The sequence below is a fragment of the Mytilus trossulus genome, chromosome 3 (genome assembly GCF_036588685.1).
Source record: "Mytilus trossulus isolate FHL-02 chromosome 3, PNRI_Mtr1.1.1.hap1, whole genome shotgun sequence".
NCBI lineage: Eukaryota > Metazoa > Mollusca > Bivalvia > Mytilida > Mytilidae > Mytilus > Mytilus trossulus.
In genome coordinates this window covers 72,028,396-72,051,088 of record NC_086375.1, presented here as the reverse complement: position 1 = coordinate 72,051,088, position 22,693 = coordinate 72,028,396, and the positions used below count along the sequence as shown (strand labels likewise).

The 22,693-nt window shown below is 31.7% G+C and overlaps 1 protein-coding gene across 3 annotated transcripts; it reads left to right on the top strand.

Moving 5' to 3' along the window:
• The first annotated feature begins 2,137 nt into the window (after nt 1–2,137).
• On the top strand, nt 2,138–21,374 carry LOC134712317 (uncharacterized). Of its 3 annotated transcripts, none has more exons than XM_063573751.1 (2): nt 2,138–2,358; nt 20,118–21,374. In XM_063573751.1, exon 2 carries the CDS (start codon nt 20,127–20,129, stop codon nt 21,195–21,197), a length of 1,071 nt encoding a protein of 356 aa, XP_063429821.1. In that variant the 5' UTR covers nt 2,138–2,358; nt 20,118–20,126; the 3' UTR covers nt 21,198–21,374. The 3 variants fall into 3 exon arrangements, with proteins under 3 accessions (XP_063429821.1, XP_063429822.1, XP_063429820.1); XM_063573752.1 differs by lacking the exon at nt 2,138–2,358 and adding an exon at nt 2,386–2,481; XM_063573750.1 differs by lacking the exon at nt 2,138–2,358 and adding an exon at nt 17,164–17,199.
• Nucleotides 21,375–22,693: the final 1,319 nt, after the last annotated feature.

Below are 22,693 nucleotides of genomic sequence, written 5' to 3'. Positions count from 1 at the left end.
AGGTGTCAACTGGGGAAGACTAGAGGTATTAGAAGATCTTGATTTGGCAGATGATATTGCTCTCCTATCAGCAACAAGACCACAGCTGCAAGGTAAAACAGATGATATACAAAAGATAGCTAAAACAACTGGCTTAGAAATAAACAAGAAAAAGAGTAAAATAATGTGTGTAAAGGCAAAACAACATCCAGCCTATTACATTGAACAACGAAAAACTAGAGATAGTAGACAGCTTCACATACCTTGGATCGGTCATAGATGCCAACGATATATATCCTGAGGATGGACCCATGGGATGATTGTAGAATCGCCTTGACATGGACACCACCAGAAAAAAGAAATGTAGGAAGACCAAAAGAAACTTGGAGACGAATGGTAGATAAGGACAGAACAGACTTTGGATGGAGAACATGGGGAGAAGCACAACAAACAGCAGCAGACAGACTCAAATGGAAGGCTTCCTTTCGCGCCCTATGCGACACATGGCGCAAACGGGAGTTGTAAGTTGTAAGTTATATAAGCACTAACGTTAACTCATCATCACTCATAATTCATAAATATACCAGCTACCCTTATGTTTTTATATATGAATTGACATTCTCAATAGCATATTTATATATGATATGTCTCTAGATCATAACCCAAATCAATATACAGTTATCAAACGTAAATGCATTTTAATATTGGATGTCATTAAAAAGTAAGGGTCATTTTAATATAAAATCTCTTATTTAAAAAAAAAAATGCCCCCCCCCCCCCTACCCCGTATACCCAAATAAGAGGAAGTTAACACCCTCCGTGGGTAAATTCCGTCATTTGTTTTAAATCAGAAAATGACGTCACGTCAGTTCCGATATTTTTATAAATGAGAAAATTTGATAGATAAATCATTCAGATTACTAGTTTTAATCATGAAAATATTTGAAATTAATAAATGTGATATTTTCAAATTAAAAACCAATGTAACGTTTCTTTTTTTTGCCAAGTAAACATATAAAAAAAGTAAAATCACAAAAATACTGAACTCAGAGGAAAATCAATTAGGAAAATCCATAATCACATGGCAAAATCAAATAACAAAAAAATATAAAACATTGTGTATAACATGAGCTATTGGATAACATATACAAAACATATCGTATATTAAAACTAACAGTAAAATATCATAACTTCTACAATACAAAAACATATACAAGCGCCATTCTATTAAGAATTATGAGAGACTTATAATAAAGGATCAATTATATACAATAATTCACACAATTTTAAGACTATATGTATCTGAGATTTGAAATACATCATCAGCTATATATACAAATCAAAACAAATTTCTTTTACATAAACTTATTAAAAAGCAGGTTTTAGTAACTACCTGACATAGTTCGTCATTTCTGAATAAAAATATAAACTTCAAGTTTCGTAAATAGACAAACAAATTGATAAACTTCTCAAATCTTAAGGATATTCGGTCTGTTATATTATAACAAGGATTTGTATAGTTAACTATACAAATCCTTGATTATAACAAGGTTTTTCTAAGACACTGTTGTGAATTGATAGTATATAAATAACGGAACGTAAAAAAGCAGATAATATGAAAGTTATGTGTCTTTTTTTTTTAAAGATATATAAGCAATTGAAAATTTGGCGGGAAATGGTTCTCTCTAGTTTTTCATTCATTTAGCATCAGCACCTATTTTATTTCATACACTATGAAAAAAATTACAATGATTCAATAAGAATTTCCAACTTTTCTGTTTAACTAATTTGTAATTAAATTACGTAAAGAAAATAGGGCTTAGTGTACAAAATTTTATATTTCATTACATGGATAAAACTAGAGGATTTCGAATATCTGACAAAAAGTCAAAACACAAGAAAAGCGAACATCATTTATTCAAGTCGTGTACATATAACATGCTTTATTTTTGTTTATTGTATGCATACGTATTTTTCATACCAATGTGCCTCTCTAATAACGGGAATCTCTGATACCATATATTGTAGTATACAACTACTGCCTCCCTGTACTAAACAGTAAAACACTATCTGTATTAGGTTTTTTTGTTAGATGATAACCATACAGAGTTAGGAAAAGGATTATTTAAGTTCGTTTTGTCTTAAAATACTATTCTGATGTAGGCCTTACCGCGGATTTAGATTGAGGACTAATAAAGCGAGCTAATATATTACATTATCAATCGTTCGATATCTATATGCAAATATGGACACTATCTTATCAAATGAAGTCTGACTGATAAAAATATAAACAAAGTCACACATGTATCATCGAATGAGGTCAGTACTTCCGACATACATATAGAAAGGAGGAAAACAATTGAAATGTTACTCTAAGAGGTAAGAAAGCTTTATTATAATAACTTATAATTTGTTAATCACTGAGAAGATGGTTTTAACATGGCCATTTGGTAGCTCATTACACATTATTGTGCATTTGGATTTCTTTGTCTAAACTGGAAAGTAAGTTGATATTTTTGGAACTAATTTTTACAAATCTATAACCCATCGAACGTCTACAAAAGATTTCGAACGCTTCTGTAACCAACTGAACGCCTCTATCACCAATCGAAAGTATGTGTAACCCACCAAACGTCTCTGTTACACACAGTGAACGTCTCTATGAACCATTTATCGTCTTTTAAAAAAACCCATCTATACCCACATAACGTTTGTGTAACCTATCGAACGTCTTTATTACAACTGGAACGACGTATGTAACCCACAGAACGTATGTGTAACCCGCCAAACGTCTTTATTACAACTCGAATGTATATAACCACATAACGTCTGTGTAACCCACCAAACTTCTTTATTACATTTCGAACGTATGTAACCAACAGAACGTCTTTATTACAACTCTAACGTATGTAACTCACAGAACGTCTATGTAACTCTATGTAACCAAACGAACGTCTTTACTTCATCTCGATTGTATCTCCAACCCTTCATACGTCTCATTTACCTTTCAAACGCATCTGCAACCCACCGAAGGTCTTTATTACCCACCACAATTGTCAATAACTCACCAAACGATTTATAAGTTGAAATAAATTTAGAAATTTAAAAAAAAAAATGCTAGGAGGAGCTAAACTAATCGGAAAAATGGAGAAAAACATGATAGCCAAAGAAATGTGCCACCGAAACAAATGAATTATACAGAATGTCTAGATTTTGTAGGTTACCCCTTTTCTTTTACTTATTTTCATTTACTTTTTTCTTTATTTCACCTATCGATTTATCTGTATCTTCAAAGGTGGGTGATTTTTTTTAGCAAACGCCAAAGAAAGGACTGACAGATAAAAACATATCAATAATATTGAAAAACAATTTTTAAGAGGTATGGTCAATTTCCATTGTATTTGTTTCACACAAGAGATCAAAATCTGCAAGTTGCTAAAAGCCTACTGGAATTATAAAATTATTGAATTATCTATATGATATACATGTACTAAATAAATATTTTTTACAATTTTACACACCTCAATAATACCAATATTCAGTTTTACATATTGCTTTTGAAGATTTAATTATTTTATTATTTTAATTATTTTTCGAAATTTGTGATATAATTATAATTTCAAAATCGATAAAAAAAAAGGTTTTGGGTTAAAACTAAGCATTTATAATTTGTTCAAATGTTTAGAAATAATCCCAAAATGCTGTTTCAACCTTATAGCATTTACAATACTCATAGAAGTTATAAAACATGTAGTTGTAAATTTAAGTTAGATTCCAAATGACCTAAGTGTCACAGGAATTGAGGAAAAATGGGCTCTTAGATTACCTCTCCAGGCTTAAACTATAAATGATTTACAAACGTTCATATGGATAACAATGTGGAAAACAACATGATTCTTACAAGGTTCCTATAGTAACAAGCTATATAGCCTTCTAGAAAAGTAATCTTAACAGTAATAAAACAAAAAACGCACAATATTTTCTTGCGAGTAAAAATTTACATTTGAATAACCCTTTTTAAATGTGATAAGAGTATTAAGTTAGAATTTTTACAAAATTTCTGGGGTATAAAATTTTGTGAAAGTGAAAATTTTCTTTTTTTACTCCACTTAAAAAATAGATTTTCAATCCAAATTTCAATCGCAAGTTGTGGGACTTGAATAAAGTCGCTTGTATCTTTTAGCCCGTTAACAACGAATATGACTTTGATATTCAACAGATTTTTGTTATGATCAATTTAAGGTTTATTCATCCCGGACTTTTGATATGGTGACCTTTTTTGAGTGACATCCACATTTGTGGCATGTAAACGAACGTCTTCTGTAAATTGTTGATTATATTCTAGGTTATGCTTAAAACATTTTAGAGGGCTTTTTTTTAAATTTTCATCAAAAAACAAAAAATTATGAAAGTTCTATGTGTCAAAAGAAGTGGTGCGTTATTTAAGTCGCTGAGAATAGATTGAATATTTGTCTCACTACGTTTTCATTCGTTATCTTTATGTGTGTACACACATGGCTTGTATAATTACTTTATTCTTGAATGAAAGAAAATTTTAAGTTAATACACAAAAGAAAAAATATCCATTTTACATGTTTTCTAATCAAAACGGAATATAATGTATAAATTAACTAAATAAATGTCAAATTAACAAACAAAAAAACCAAGACATCAACTCGTTTATGTCTGCCAAAAAAGATGAATACGTGTAGTTGATAACGGAAAATAATTAATACGTGTAGTTGGTAACAACAACAAAATAAAAGAGAAGATGTTCAGAGCTCAAGTACCCTTTTCTCAAGCAAAACCAATCATGTGTAAGCAATGATGTCAACTATGAGAAAGAAAACCTTCGCAACTACACTTTTTTTTCTGATGATTCCTGATAACATTTCATGTTTATCATTTAATCACAAGGAAGCCATAGCAAATTTTAAAATTGTTACCACTATTTCCGGATTTGTCATAAGCCCTGTTATGATAACACAACTAGTTAACCGTCACTTCAATATTGTGTACAAATCCGGAAAATTCCTGTATTTTGTAACAGATGGAAAAAAGAAAAGAAAAAAAAGAAATATACAGGATCGATAAAAATTAAGATGCGATATTCACTTTTCTCTACAGATTTTTAGTAATGTTACCTTTACTTTTCCACCTTAAAATGATTGGGTTAAGAAGGGGGGATATCGGCATTCAAATGAGTTCCTTGGTTCAACATTTATACTCTATTAAATGCTTGAATTTTTCTATGGCGATTTATTAGATCAACTAAAGTATGAAATACGGCATTGTAATTCATGCGGAAGGATACAATTAATTATGTATAATTGGCTAGCACTTGATTTAAATATTTTGATGAAGTGTAATCTTGCTTTATATTGCAACACATTTTTTCTTTCTTTTTTGTGTGTATTTTTTATCAGAATTAATTGTTACTTTGCAACCCATCTCAATCTTGCCTTTCCTCTATACATCCATCCATGATTGTTGTCTGTTTTATGTTAAACGTTTTGTTTCTGATTTTGTAACATAACAAGAAAAAAGATGTGGTACATGATTGCCAATGAGACAACTCTTCACAAGACACCAAATGACACATAAATAAACAACTATTATAACAATAAATTGGAAGAACATTACTATCCATGTGAATGGTATATGGATATTTCCTAAATTGTGAGATTAGCCGTTGTGTTGATTCACGACAGACTCTCAACAGACGAACTACATATGTGACAGCTGGTATGTTGTGGGGGAAACTAGCTGTGACAATGCCAAGGATGGTACATGGCATTGCTGCCGATATAGAGGCAGGCCGGGATCGACTGACACCTAGAATATAAAAAAAATTCGCTATTAATTTAATAAAGAAAACATTAAGATAAATACAATATAATTTCAAAGTACACATTTTGAAGTCAAAGTAAGTTAAAACAATGATAAAATAGTACAACAATTCAGATATCATATTAAATAATAACAATAATAATTACTGTTTAAATAAACCTCTGAATTAAAAAAATTAGTTACTAAGAAACTTTATTTATTTTTTCCAAAATAAAATTAAAAGAAAAATAGTTTTAAATTTAAATTATTTTCAAAAACAAGAGACTCACCTAGAATATCAAGAAACTCGCTATTGATTTCATAGCGGCTTGATAAGTTTATATACTAAGTTCTGAATGTCCTAGCAACCCTTAACTGACTGTAACAAACAAAAGAATGTATGATTTATGAGTTATCGACAAAATGTATAATACACAAAGTTGCTGACGTCGCTTGACCGTTGTTCGAACTTTTAAGATGCTCTTTATAACTTTACTAGACATATATATAATTTGGTAACTGCTGCAGTCTCATTGTCCAGACAATTTCAATAGTTTATAAAAGTGCTTATTTGACATATTTGAAGTATCCAACGCTTAAAAAATGTATAGAACATTTAAACAATAATTTTATGTAAAATAGTTTACAAAGTAGAACTCGCATACATTAACTAATAAACCATATAAAATAAACTGCATTTTTCTATTAAAATAATACTATAGGTCACTGTACAGCCTTCGACAATGAGCAAAGCATAATATACCACAAACAAGTCTTTTTATTTAATGTTTTAATTCCCTCATGTTGCTATTAAATGGATTTGTCTTGCTCTTTCATGGACGTTTTGGTCATAATTGTATGACTCCTTGTGTACTCAGGCATTCAGATCATACTACATCTCTTTTTTTTATCTCTTCATCCTTGGCTTCAATGTTTTTAGTTAGAACACTCCTGGTAACATAGATTCAATATCATAGTGTATTAAAGTGACAGTCTCACTACATACATACAAGTATAAACACAGTATGATATCAAGTACACAATATAAAAATTAAGAATGCATGTGCTATTCTTAAAAGAACTATGAGAGACGCATGCATTACATAAAAACAATTCGGTCGGATAATTTTTTTTAAATTGTTATTTTTCTTTACTTGATATTGTTTGTGTCTTTCAATTTATTAAAGAGTCTAATTATTGGCCCTTCTGAGATAATAAAAATATCCCATACCCAACTATATCAGTCCTATTCAGGACCGATAACTCTGTCGATAGATATTATCGGGTATACATACAATATTGTTAAAACCAGATCAATCGTATTATACGTCTCTGTTGGAATGTATGCAACTTGAATAACTCTTTTTTTTACACAATTTAAACTTATATCGATTCATTGCCTGGATTTACCTTAAATATTGAATTAAAAAATAAATAACAATAAAATCATATTCAAATGATCGAAATTCATTTAAATCAAAATTTGAATCAACATATTTCTTTGAAATAATTATAGAAACCTATAAATATATGAATGCCTTTTAAGTAAAAAACATTTTTTTAAAGAAATTTTCATAATATTCATGTTTTCCTAAAGTTTATTATGAAACATATGTCTTCTGATTTGACACGGGAAAGAGAACATATTTATTTGTACATTTATGAACATTTTTGTATACCACAAAATTTAAACTCTGGTAATACATGTATACACACTGACAGCATGTTAGATGTCACCTGGTTGCTTTTGGTTTGCACGTCTACCTGACAATATATTATGATGTAACATTATAACCCGAGTTAGATTTCACCTGTTCGGTCAAAGAATGAAATTATAAAGGTACAGGAATATTTATCTATTATAATTGGACATTATTTTTTTTTCTCTTAGGATGAAAACATTTATTTTTTGTTCTAAAAGGAATGTATAAATATATTTCTAAAGAAAGATAAAACATACAGAAAATTTGAAAAACACCTTTAAAAAAAGAAGAGATTTTTTTTTATTATAGATATTGTAAACTATTTTCTGGTAACAGTTATATCCCCTGGATGAATATCTGTCAAAATAAATGTTCCCGTTTCACACTTAAAATAAAATAATTTATAAACAGTCCAACATCCATGCACAAGAAAGTGAAAATTTCATATCTTCTCTCAATTATAAAATGTTTAAGTAGTGCTATAAATCTGTCATTTCATACTGATAAAGGCGACTGATATTATTACAAAAAACAGATGTTTAAAACACAAAATTGTTAAACTTTTAAAGTTTAGGGAAAATGCACAGGCACTTATGGGGTTGACCCTCCCCCTTTTTTCCTAATTTTTGGTGTTTAATTAAATTTTTTTGGAATTGTTCTTGATGTTGTTTATCCTGACTTTTAAGATTAATTTGAAAACCCAATTATTTTTAAATATTTTTTTTTTTAATATTTTGATCTTGCAATTTATTGAAAAAAATAAATTTGGTAAAAAAATCAAAATCACATATATATATAAGGAAAAAAATGATACATTTCTTGATTGGTATTGTGTATTTATTTTAATCTCTTCTTGTAATTGTCACCTATGAATTGAGAAAGAAACCATGTGGCATCTGTGAACTAACATAATATAATTGATGTGACAGTTTAATTTGAAAATATTGTGTTTTCTAAGTGGTGCAGGAGATAAGTTCACTTTTTATTCAACATCATTTTGATGCAAATTCTTGGGCTTAGTTTGAAGACTGTAAAGAAATTTTGAAATCAAGGATATCGAAATATCACTAAAGGAAAATAACAGAAACATTAGAGACTTTTTATGAAAAATTAAATATAATGTTGGAACGATCATTGATCATTGATTTGATGCAACATTTCCATATGATACATCAGCCGCCATTTTGAAAAATCTCGGAAAATTCCCTTTTTTAAATCGATGTTTGACCGAATTTGCCCTGAAATTAAACTGTTTTAAGTAGTATTTTTCGACAGCTATATGTTTGAATATACTTAATCGATTTGCAAAGTTTGTATTTTATTTACGGAATTTCTTTATTTGTTGTAAAAATACACATGGGTATCGGTAATTTAGCATTGAGTCAACGGAGAAATGACGAGAAAAAGTGCATGTTTTACGATTCCGATTTGACCGAATTAAATAAAAAATTAAACTGTTAGGACCAACATTGTTTGATAGAAATATGTTTGAATATCAAGGATTGATTTGCAAAAGTAAAAAAACGGATCAGGTTTAAGAGAAAATTAAACTTTATTGAAGCATATATGCATTTTATAGGGGGAAATATTATACAAAATGGCGGCTATTATACGTCACAAAAGTCACGTGAAGTCTAACTTAGTTGGATAGCTATCTTTGTTCTTATTTGTACTTACAATTTAAAAACATTCGGTTTATCGTGCCTACGCATAACGATTTAAGGTTAAAGCGAGTGATTTATAATTTTACACATTTGACGCATGAATTTTGTATTTATTAACATTAACCATTCATGAAATATGGTTTATTTCTATTTGAAGTGAGCATATAGATAAAGTTTATAGTTCATAGTAGAGTAAACATTTGATTTGATTATTATATAGGCAATTGAAACATGTTGATCCCATGAACCATTCGAAATTTAAGGATTATTTCAACAATGCACATATAAATCAATTTTATGTAAATAGATATGAAATATACAAATTAAACAAACAAAGTTAGCACGATCACACGAATCACAGTCTCTTGATTAATGATAAAAGAAAGACAGAAAGCACAACAGAGTAAAATTAACTAGTAAATAAGCAATTTAATAATTGGTGTTTTCCTAGTCGGCTTCAAGTAATACACATTATAGTGGTTAGTTTTTCTCCCGTCTGTAGAATAATACAAAATTTAGTGGTTCTATACACCCTCCTGCTGAGCAATACAAAATATTGTTGATTTTTCCGGTCCCTTCTGCAGAGAAGTGCAACATTTAGTGGTTAATTCTTCCCCGTCTACTGTGTAATACAAAATTTAGTGGTTAGTTCTTCCCCGTCTACTGTGTAATACAAAATTTAGTGGTTAGTTCTTTAGTGGTTAGTTCTTCCCCGTCTACTGTGTAATACAAAATTTAGTGGTTAGTTCTTTAGTGGTTAGTTCTTCCCCGTCTACTGTGTAATACAAAATTTAGTGGTTAGTTCTTCCCCGTCTTCTGTGTAATACAAAATTTAGTGGTTAGTTCTTTAGTGGTTAGTTCTTCCCCGTCTACTGTGTAATACAAAATTTAGTGGTTAGTTCTTCCCCGTCTACTGTGTAATACAAAATTTAGTGGTTAGTTCTTCCCCGTCTACTGTGTAATACAAAATTTAGTGGTTATTTGCTTCTTGTCATTTGTATACAATGAAATACAAAATTACAAAATCAAGTGATTAACCCCCCCCCCCCCCCCCCCCCCCCCCCCCCCCCTTTTCCCCTTCCTTGACTGTTGTGTTATAAAAAGAGGTGATGCAAGTTTCCCTTGTTATTGTTTAACTCGCAGAGTACAAATAGTTTAACCTGCTTAATATACATAGTACATATTATCAATTAAAATAATTATTTCATTTGAGTATATAGAAGTTATAACATTTTTTTGAACCATTTCACTGGTTTTAAGAATAAATTGCTGAAAGTGTTTTACTTTTTTGTTTGATTTCGATTTTTTTTATCAAATGAAATGTATATATTTCATTACATACTGGTGTAAATTTCTAGGAGTTTTCTTCTTAATCAAATGCATTTTTATCAATGTTAAGCTTTGCATGCGTTAATACTGGGGAGAGATGCATCGTTTCGGGAATACGAATAATAATTATTCAATTGGGATTAAATGATTATTTAATGTAAAACATACAAAAAAGATTGGTTATAGCAACACAGATTCAAGGAAAACATAAAAAAAAAAAAAACATCAGCAATTATAAAACATAATTGAGAATGGAAATGGGATACATGTCAAAGAGACAAACCCAGCCAAAGAACACAGACAACAGCCGAAGGCCACCAATGGGTCTTTAACGCAGCGAGAAAATTTAAAAACAGTTATTGAGTTCCTTTCCTCAGTTCTTATATGACTCTTCAATTAAAAAGAAACACCTGATATATCATTGGATGTTGATGGATTTAGTATAATGTCCAGTTTTAATGTATTGAAATTAACATGTTTTTGCGATATGATATTTTAAAAAGGTTTCTATATTATTTTTATTAATTTTACAGTTAAAGAAAAATAGAATTCATCATCTAAGATGTAAATATTTTGGAGTTTTCTTTTGGTTTTTGTTGGTATTTTTTTTTTATCTTCCAGTTTCTATATAAAAGACAAATGATCGCTTATCTTGGATTTAGTTAAACATTTTCTTGTTGTTGTTTTGTCTGGGTGAGATAGGTTGTACTCATTTTGGTTTTTCATAATATATTTTCATTATTTTATCTAGATAGGTACATCATGGTTTTTGTAAAAGTTTCCATAATAGTAGAGTATTTTAGTTCATTTATTCATAATAAATCCATAAATCCGGCTTAATCTAGTTTATGCTGGGCAATCAGCAAATATAATATAAGTTATATATCAGATATTATTGAAAACCAATGAGATTTATGACCGGGATACGTGTGATTGAGACTACACCAGTAGATTGTGTAGTACAATAAATGCATTCGCAAATCTCTAAGTACCATTTATGACGAAATATATCAAAATGATAACATTGAGAATGGAAATGGGGAATGTGTCAAAGAGACAACAACCCGACCAAATAAAAAACAACAGCAGAAGGTCACCAACAGGTCTTCAATGTAGCGAGAAATTCCCGCACCCGGAGGCGTCCTTCAGCTGGCCCCTAAACAAATATATACTAGTTCAGTGATAATGAACGCCATACTAATTTCCAAATTGTACACAAGAAACTAATATAAAAATAATACAAGACTAACAAAGGCCAGAGGCTCCTGACTTGGGACAGGCGCAAAAATGCGGCGGGGTTAAACATGTTTGTGAGATCTCAACCCTCCCCCTATACCTCTAACCAATGTAGAAAAATAAACGCATAACAATACGCACATTAAAATTCAGTTCAAGAGAAGTCCGAGTCTGATGTCAAAAGATGTAACCAAAGAAAATAAACAAAATGACAATAATACATAAATAACAACAGACTACAAGCAGTTAACTGAAATGCCAGCTCCAGACTTCAATTAAACTGACTGAAAGATTATGATTTCATCATATGATCATCAGGCACAATCCTTCCTGTTAGGGGTTTAGTATCATACCATCATAACATATATGAGAAGAACATAACCCGTGTCATGCCAACAACTGTTTTTAGAATAAATGTCTTTAGTTCCGACGCAAAGACCTTATCAGTGACTCAATATTAACGCCAAAATATGCAATCTTTAATGACTTGACAACAGTATCGTAATTATATCCCTTCTTAATCAGTCTATTTAAAGGTTTTGTAAGTTTCTGAGGTGAATACTGACACCTTTGTGCTTTATAAAGAATATTTCCATAAAAAATTGGATGTGAAATACCTGAACGTATAAAAAGTCTGCATGTTGAGCTATATTTACGAATGATGTCTTTATACCGATGATAAAATTTAGTAAAAGTTTTGACTAGTTTGTGATATCGAAAACCCTGGTGTAATAATTTTTCAGTAATACATAAATTTCTCTCGTTAAAATCTAAAACATTGTTACAAACACGAGCGAATCGTACAAGTTGAGATATATAAACACCGTAAGATGGTGACAAGGGAACGTCACCATCTAAAAACGGATTTTATTTCAAAGATTATGTCATGATGTCAACGTATACTTGTTCCGCCTACAAGAAATTTCGCAGGCAAAGTTGTCATACAAAATGCCATAAAACCTATCCTTTAGGAACATATATCATATTTCATTTTTTTCGAAGGGAAGAAATTTTGTGATATTTGTTCCAGTGAAAAAAATTGAAGTACATTTCTTCCATTTGAAACTTGAACTATAAAGGAACTTCTGTGGTATGACAAAGATAGATAGACAATATGATTTAACAGTATAAGTATACAATTCAGTGAGCATGAAACGATCGGTCACATTTTATCATTTTATTACTATAGAAATATTTTATAAAAAAAACAGTACATTAAGAATGCAAGATGCATCGTGATCCAGGAAAAGTCATAGTACAACAAGAGTTCGTTCAATTTAAATTAGGCGACACAAGTATTAAGTCAGTGTCTAGCTGACTACTTAAAGTTTGTTCGCTTTCTTGGTGGGCTCGAAAAAAATATACAAGCTTTGTTATTAATGGAGAATTCGATGCACCGTGACATGCTTCAAAATAGATATACCATCTTTGCTAACAATCCAGAATTCGTTGTACCGTGGTAGGCTCCGAAATAAATATATTAGCTTGCCTATTTATGCAGAATTCGACCTAACGTTGTAGGCTCCCAAATAAATATACAGGCTTAACTTTTAATACAGACCTCGATGTACCATGCTGGGCAACGACATACATACATTTGTATACAAGCGTAACTACTATACAATGGAGACTTCGATCTATCGTTTTGAGCTCCGATGTAAATTTACAAGCTTGGCTATTATTAGAGACTTTGATATACCGTGTTGGCTCCGAAATTAATATACATGCTTTGTTACTAGTATTAAAGGTGAAAATTGGGTAACGTAGGTAAAAATCTATTGTTAGTGTTCTTGTTCTCCCTATCTGTGCGGTTTGGCACCTAATAAGAGCAGTATTGATATTTGCAAAAAATGACTACATTTCAATAAAAACCAGACACGCAGTATTCCTAAGTTTCTGATATATGACTAATATGGTATATTTGGTGAGAGGATTTTTGTTCTCCTTGTTTAGGCATCCCTGTGACTTTGAGATGAAGAACGTCAATAAAAGTGCTATTCCTTTTCCTTTTTCGTGTTTTTTGTGTGTGCATGTGACTGATTTGGTGTCATGAATAAATACCCCATATCCTTGGTTTTCAATTACCCCATATCCTTGGTTTTCAATTAGTTTAAAAAGAATTATTAGGAATGTTTAACACACGATCCTTGCGTATGCTACAATCAGTCTTTAACTATCTATTATAAAGATTCCAGTTAGTTATTACACGTCAAACAAACTTTGTAACTGCTTTCATTTTTCATGAATCATTAGTAAGTTTTTAACGTTTTCTTATCTAAAAATTAGCATATAAACCCTCTACTGGTAATTCCTACCTACAGAATGGGTAATAAAGCAAAATGTAACATAATGTATAACGATAGAAATGATGCATAGTTTTTGGAACACATGAAATAAGGAAACACCGATGAAATATAAAATGTACATTGCTCGAGAAAGAGGAACGTAGAAAGGCTGGACAAAGACTAAGAAACCTTCATAGATATATGGAGATGTGGTATGAGTGTCAATGAGACAACTCTCCATCCAAGAAACAACCTATTAAAGTAAACCATCATAGGTCAAGGTACGGCCTTCAATATGGAGCCTTGGCTCACACCGAACAGCAAGCTATAAAGGGCACCAAAAATTACTAGTGTAAAATCATTCAAAAGGGAAAATCAACGGTCTAATCTGTATAAAAACGAGAAATGTGTAAAAAAGAAATACACACAATCAACTGTGACTTTTTATTGATTTACCAATATTGTTTTATAATTTGAGTACAATCTACTATCGTCTGTTTTTACCTAATATCGAAATTAATGTGTTTCTAAGTAAGAGGCACATTTAATCATTAACTACATCTTGGATATAACGTTCGTATAATATATGTACGTGGGGATCAATTTTACGACCCCGTCCCATAGAAAGGTTTACAAAGAGAGAGAAAGAGAGTGTGAGAGAGATTTTGTTTATGTTAACGACAAAAGGAAATAGATGAACATGTTCAACAATCTTAAGTAGGAAAGGATGGGTGTAAGTTTGTGAGATGTGTGATTTTTAAGTGGTAAATATAAAACAACGTAACCGTTACACATATTACAAATAAACAGTATTTCAAAACAGATAACATATAATATTTTGTTTGTTTTTGTTTGAATAGTTTATGGTATTTTTATGATATTTAATTAATTGAACATATGATTTGTTTATGAGATAATGAAAGGTAATACCGCTCTCCCCCCCAAAAAAATACAATAATAATTTGGTATAATAAATTCAGAATAATTTTAAAGTCATATAGTCATTACAAATATTGAAAACATACATCTATACAACCATGTTTATTTTAAGCCTGAACGTATTTATCAATACAATAACTGCATTTTTTACAATAAACAGCAGATAATCAGCTGAATACAGAAAAGCTACAGAATGACAAAACTGTGGTCAAACTTTCATATGGACCATGTCATTCGGGTTGTTTTTACACCCTTGTTGTTTTGTTTTTCAATCACGCTTTACAACTGTGAATGATTGTTAGGGGACGACCATTTAACATTATGGAGGGGGCGGGGGGGGGGGGGGGTAGGTGGTGCAGGAGAATTTGTTTTGGATCGGTTATTTATTTTTGTAAACTAGGAGGAAAGGTTGTCTATATTCTGCACTATTGAGACAAGATTTTTTCATTTTCATTAAAGCAAGGGACTGATTATTTATTTTCACAACTATATATATAATATTCGAAAACATTCAATTTTAAATTATTTGTTTATTACAAATAGTACATGTATAGTTAATTCATTATGTACCAGTTAATCAGATTTAATCATCATCCTCTGCAGAAATAAATCTTCTATATTCTCAACTGCATACACAGTATTAAAGGTTAGTGTATCTAACATTTTTTTACTATAGTCTTGGGAAACATGTTTGGCATTTTAGCCACTGAAGGCCCAAGAAGATATAAAACAAATGATGCAAAATCATGCTTTCTGGGTGTTCCCAGACCCTTTCTTAATCTGGGAGAGAACAGAACTTGCTTCTTGCAAGGCACTCGCCTTGAACACAATTTGATATGGAGACCAGCGTTTGGTTTTGAAATTTCCTACATGAGGAATTTGCCCTGTTAATATAATAAAAGTAAAGTAGTAAGTGTTCCTTATAAAATATACCTCAAGTTAAATGAAACCAATTTGCATACATTTCAATAGATATAGGAGGATGTGGTGTGAGTGCCAATGAGAAACTCTCCATCCAAATAACAATTTAAACTAGAGGCTCTAAAGAGCCTGTGTCGCTCACCTTGGTCTATGTGAATATTAAACAAAGGACGCAGATGGATTCATCACAACATTGTGTTTTGATGATGGTGATGTGTTTGTTCATCTTACTTTACTGAACATTTTAGTTGCTTACAATTATCTCTATCTATAATGAACTTGGCCCAGTAGTTTCAGTGGAAAATTGTAAAAAAATGACTGTAGAGAACAATAACTCCATAGGGGGTCAATTGACCATTTCGGTCATGTTGACTCTTTTGTAAATCTTACCTTGCTGAACATTATTGATGTTTACAGTTTATCTCTATCTATAATAATATTCAAGATAGTAACCAAAAACAGCAAAATTTCCTTAAAATTACCAATTCAGGTGCAGCAACACAACAAAGGTTGTCCGATTTATCTGAAAATTTCAAGGCAGATAGATCTTGACCTGATACACATTGTCAATTTAATCTCGTCAGATTTTCTCTTAATGCTTTGTATTTGAGTTGTAAGCCAAACACTACATTTTACCCCTATGTTCTATTTTTAGCCCTGGCGGCCATCTTGGTTGGCCGGGTCACTGGACACATTTTAAAAACAAGATACCTAAAGATAATTGTGGCCAAGTTTGGATTAATTTGTCCCAGTATAGTTTCAGAGGAGAAGATTTTTGTAAAAGTTAACGACGACGGACGATGGACACAAAGTGATGGGAAAAGCTCGCTTGGCCCTTTGGGCCAGGTGAGCTGAAAAAGTAAACCGTTATAGGTTAATGTACGGCCTTCAACACGGAGCCTTGGCTCACACCAAACAACAAGCTATAAAGGGCCGCAAAACTACTAGTGTAAAACCATTCAAACGGGAAAACCAACGGTCTAATCTATATAAAAAAAGAGAAACGAGAAACACGTATATTTTAATAAAAGGGGCCCAAAACAAGCATTTTTCTACTTTCAGGATAATTACTTGTGTGTAAGTATTTCATTTGCTCTGAAATTATACCACAATGTTTAATTCCACAAGTTAAAGGTTTGGATTCATTTTGGGGGTTATGGTGTCATCAGTGTTGGAATTAAGGGCCAAACAGGGGCCAAAAACAAGCATTTTTCTAGTTTCCAGACAATAACTTGTGTTTAGGAGTATGGAGCTCTCTGAAATTGTACTACAAGGTTCCATACTACAAAAGAAATGCTGGGATTGAGTCTGGAGGTATTTGCTTAAGGGGGGGGGGGGGGGGGGTCAAAAAATTGGAGTTCCATTTTTTTAAGGGGTTCAAATCAATTTTTCAAAATTTTTCAAATTTCAAATTTTGAATCATACTAGGGAGAAGCTTTAATTACAGGGTATTGCGCAATTCATTTGTAAGATCTTGATTCTGATTTATGTTGTGTCAGAAACCTATACTATGTCAAAAATTTGACCACAATCCAAATTCAGACAGTATCAAGCTTGTGTCCAAATTTGCCCCATTTGTCAGGGTTCAACCTCTGCGGTCGTATCAGACTGCGCTTAGCGAAGCAATTTATTTAAAATTGTGGACATGTTAAACAGTTTGGTAATATTTGTCTAAGTAGTTTCAGAGGAGAAGATTTTTGTAAAAAACTACAAAAATTTAAGAAAAATTGGTAAAATTGACTATAAAGGACAATAACTCGTTAGGGGTCAATTGATCATTTTGGTCATTTGACTTATTTGTAGATCCAACTTTCCTGAACATTTTTGCTGTTTACAGATTATCTCTATCTATAATAATATTCAAGATATTAACCAAAAACGGTAAAATTTCCTTAAAATTACCAATAAGGGGTAGCAACCCAAAAACCGGTTGTCCGATTCATCTGAAAATTTCAAGGTAGATAGATCTTGACTTAATAAACAATTTTATCCCGTGTCAGATTTGCTATAAATCCTTTGGTTTCAGAGTTATAAGCATAAATCTTCATTTTACCCCTATGTTCTATTTTTATCTGGCCGCGTCTCCGGACACATTTTTTAAAAACTACCCGAATGATGATTGTGGCAAAGTTTGGTTGAATTTGACCCAGTGTTTTCAGAGGAGAAGAGTTTTGTAAAAGTTAACAGACGACGCCGGACGACGACAACGACGACGGACGACGGACGCCAAGTGATGAGAAAAGTTCACTTGGCCTTTCGGGTCAGGTGAGCTAAACAATTAGGAAAAAAACTAAAATAACATTTGCAATATAATAAATTCATTTCGTTGCAAAAATGATAAAAAAAGTGGCTAAGCAATGCAAATTAGCTAAATTTTTAGCATACATAAAAAAGTTGTCAGAAAAAAAATAAGAATAAGAATCCAAAATGCTGTTGGAAGTAAAATGATATTTTTTCTCTGATATATGTACGAATGCTGTTTAGTTCCGAATGTCAACCTGGTGCTATTTTTACCACAATGTCTGAAATATGCAGTTTCCTCAGTTGTTTTCCTCTTACTCCTATATTCAAAAGGATTTACAAAATTCAAAATCAGGATACTACAGTTGTCACATATAAATAACTGCTTGCTAATTATGACTGCAAAAAAAATTGAGAATGGCAATAGGAAACACATCAAAGAGACAACAATCCGACCAAAGAGTAGAAAACAGCTCAAGGCCAACAGTTGGTCTTCGACACAGCGAGAAAATCCCACGTCCAGAAGCTGGTTGAACAAAATTATGTACTAGTTCAGTGACTTAAAAAAATAGACTAACAAGAGCCGGAGACAGTACACTACAATATATACATAAGCTTAATTAAAATTCCGCCAAGTTTACAACCCAGACAACACAAGCTCTATTGAGCTTTAAAACCATATTGACATGTCAACGTATATTTGTTCCACCTAACAGAAGTTCCAGTGGAAACTTTATTATAAACAATGTTATAATACCTGTACCTGATGGAACAAATATTCTATACTATTTATTCCGTTAGGAACATCTAACATATTGATAGACATACTATATAAGACATGATACACACGTAAGCATGCAACATGTTAATCCTATACTAGACACAATCATATCAAGGTTAAACAGCTAAGTATGCAATGAATAAAATGGCTGTTAGGAGCTTTCAACGTAGTGACATGTTATGTCAGGGGTTTATTGGGGTTTTTAATTCTAAAAAAAATACGTTTTTTTTCAAGTCAGGCCCGTGTTTAACTTAATAAAAATACAGCATAAATAGTAATGTTTGAGTGACGTTTAACCTATATTTCGGATGTGTTAGACATCTAAAGCATTACCAAAGCCGCAAAAAGGCATTATTCGCCCGAATGTAGACATGAAATATATGACTTAATAAGCAACGAGGCACACACATTATAATTTATTTTGTCAGTTTTTATGATTATCCCTTTTTAAATTTCCATTAGAATTCGGTACTTGTATTTTTTGTTGTACGTTTTGAGAAGCTAGTATCTTAACATTTGGTTTTGATAAAAAAAGGGAAAAGGGCATGGTTTTATTTACTGTCAGAATTTGGTTTATACGATATAAAACCGATAATTGATTATATCATTTGAATATTTCAGTATAAGGTTTTACAATTGTTTGGCAACAGTTCAAAGAATCAAAACGACAACAATTGTACAGGTCGACAAGGCATCAAGTCGACAGGTGGACAGTTCGACAGGACTAATCTTAATCATTTAATTGGCAACACTACAAATAACCCTAACGCCAACCTTTTCCTCTCACCTTACCTTTTACCCTTGCCATAGTGTAGCCCGTACCCTTGACCTTACCGTGAGCCTAACCCTGATGATAAACCCTAACCACAGGCATACCTTAACCCACAACCGTAACCATAACCTTAACCTTGTCCGTAATCCAAAAACTTAACCCATTACTCAAACTGAAGACCATTCCCTTAACCCGATTTTAACCTCAACAATATCTCCATTACGCAATCGAAACCCTGACCCATTACTTGTATATGCTAACCAAACATTTGTAAGGCAGTTAATCAGTTGATCTGCCAACCTGTCGATTCGTCTACAAAATAAAAAAAAACCCAACAAAACACACAACAAACAGTTAAACAAAAAACGAAAATTTCAACAAAGTGTAATAATTCATAATATTCAACTGCATATTTATTGTACTTACCTTATCTTACAGAGAGTTACGATGAAGAAGAACATTATCCGTCCTACTATTATTGTATCCATACTACTGGTTATATTCCTTACAATGGTGGCGAGGAAGGTTGGTAGATCAAATACAGTCACACAGTTGTTACTATTTAATCAGACACACTTAGAACAAAAGAAACAATTTGTCTCGGATAATTCTGAGGACTCATGGAGAACTACAAAAAGAAAGGATAAATATCAGGATACATGGACGAATACAAACAGAAGTCTCACTGTTGTAACAGCATTTTTCAATCTCGGAAAATTTCCGAAAGGTTCATTTTCAAATATCCGAACACCGGAGTCGTACAAAGTTTGGATGTCTGTGTACAAATATCTTAAAAATCCACTGATAATTTATACAGATTCCAAAAAGTTTGCTGAATTCTTTACTGAATTACGAAACAATTCAGCGTTTATAACACAAATAATAATGATATCTAGAGATGACCTATGGTCATTCCAAATCAAACCACAAATAGCCAAAATTTATTCCAAACCGGGATACCCTAAACACTATCCGAATACATACTTACCGGATTACACATGTATGACTCATTCAAAGCTGTCCTTAGTTGCAAAAGCAATTGATTCAAAACTACTGGTATCAGATTACTATTCCTGGATAGACTTAGGCTATTACCGTGATGTGTCTAGTCGTAAAAAATATTTCTATTTAGAAGTCCCAAATGATTTTGACAATTCAAAAGTTGGTGTCACTCAAGTTTATAATGTACCTTTACAGAAAGTTACAGCAAGATCAATTATACTCGGAAATAAGAATTGGATAGGTGGTGGACTATTTTTAGGAAAACCAGACGTTTTAAAAAAGTTTGAATCTCAGTATAAAAATAGAGTTATGTATTATTTGTCACAGGGATTAATGAACGTAGAACAACACATACTTTATTCAATGTACACAGCCGAGGAGAGAAAGAAAAATCCAATTACAGTTGAAGTTCAACGATACCTACCAGGGACACAAAAAGTTATATCCGGTGATCCATGGTTTTACTTAGGATTTTTAATGTATAATGAAAACACCAACGCGTCATATCGGTCGTGAATAAACCAAATATCATGGTATCTCTATGAAAGTGTTGCTTCATGCATATCCATCCCAGACCTTGTTACCAAAATCTCATTCAAAACTGCTAACAGCACACAATATTCTGAATGAACGGGATGGGAAAAAACCGAAAAAGAGAAAATATTTATAGTAAAAATATAAAGATTAGTTGTATTTCTATATAATTTATTCACCAAGGGCGTATTTTAAAACGTCTTCCAACCTGAAATGTAATTTGCAGTATTACAAATTCATGTTTTCATGTCTCATCCCGTAATATTCTGTGCATTTACCTGTCCCAATTCAGGAGCCTGTAATTGCTGGAAATCATAGTTATTTTTCATTTATTGTTTTGTACAGGTCGTACTTTTTTTTATAGATTGAATTGCTTTACATTTGTCATTTAAGATAAAGTTTAGGCTTATACCTCGAATTTGACATACGAGGTCATCTCAGTACCAACATCTATGGCACTCAAGACGATTTTATTTTTGAAATCATCAATTCCCCCGCCTTAGTATCAATATAACAACTTCGCCTGCAAATGGGATATACATTTCCCAACTCATTCGATACTAGTATTCAAGAGCTTGAGCTATTATCCCGACTTTCTAAAACGTCACCAGTGTCTGATCAGAAGGTTGATGACCCAGAGTTATGTCAAAGAACGTCTCGTCCTTTTTCTAAAGAGGATTATCGGAAGATACTATTCGTAAACTTTGGTGATAAATATTCTGCATCAATTTCACAAACAATTATACATAATGGTTTTCATTATGTGAAATAGTGTTGTTTTATTTGACTTCGAAAATTATTAATCTTTACTGTTTAGTATATTTTTGGTAATATCCTTTTGGCGTGGTTCGGTACTTATGCATCCCGCTAATGTGTAGTTGTGCTGTTGTCCTTTTAAAAATAATAATCTCGTCTTGCTTTTTTTCTGAATATGTACTTTGTCTAAATGTCATTTTGAATTTCTTTGTTGACATTTTTGTTTGTTTTAAAGTGATAAATATTATATTACAATGTTGATTGATCCACATTTTAACATTTTTACCTATCAAGTCTGTTAATATTTAGTTTTGTTCACACATTGTTGTCAATATAATGGAATTTGGTGTGACTATCATACAAGTGAGAGGTTTGGCGGTATAAACCCAGACGATATCAACCAGTTTCTACATAAGAAGATGACTGTACAAAGTCAGGAATATGAAAGTTGTTTCAATTCATTTGATGTAATTGAGCTTATGAATTTGACTCTTTATAAAGGACTTTCCGGTTTGAATTTCCCTCGGTATTTTTATTATTTTACTTTTATAGCTTATTATACAGTATGGGTTTTGCCATTTTGAAGGTCGCATGGTGACCCAAAGTTTTTTTTACTTCTATGCCATTTGATCTCTGATGAATAGAATACATGTGTAGTTGTCTTATTTGAAATCCTACAACATCTTTTGATTTATTTATAGAAAATGGATTGATTGCCTTGT

Bases quoted from the DNA above. Each gene is read 5' to 3' on its own strand.
- LOC134712317 (XM_063573750.1), top strand. From the start codon at position 17,179: ATGCTGGGATTGAGTCTGGAG. The intron at 17,200-20,117 runs GTATTTGCTTAA...CTTATCTTACAG, and splicing joins TGCTGGGATTGAGTCTGGAG to AGAGTTACGATGAAGAAGAA.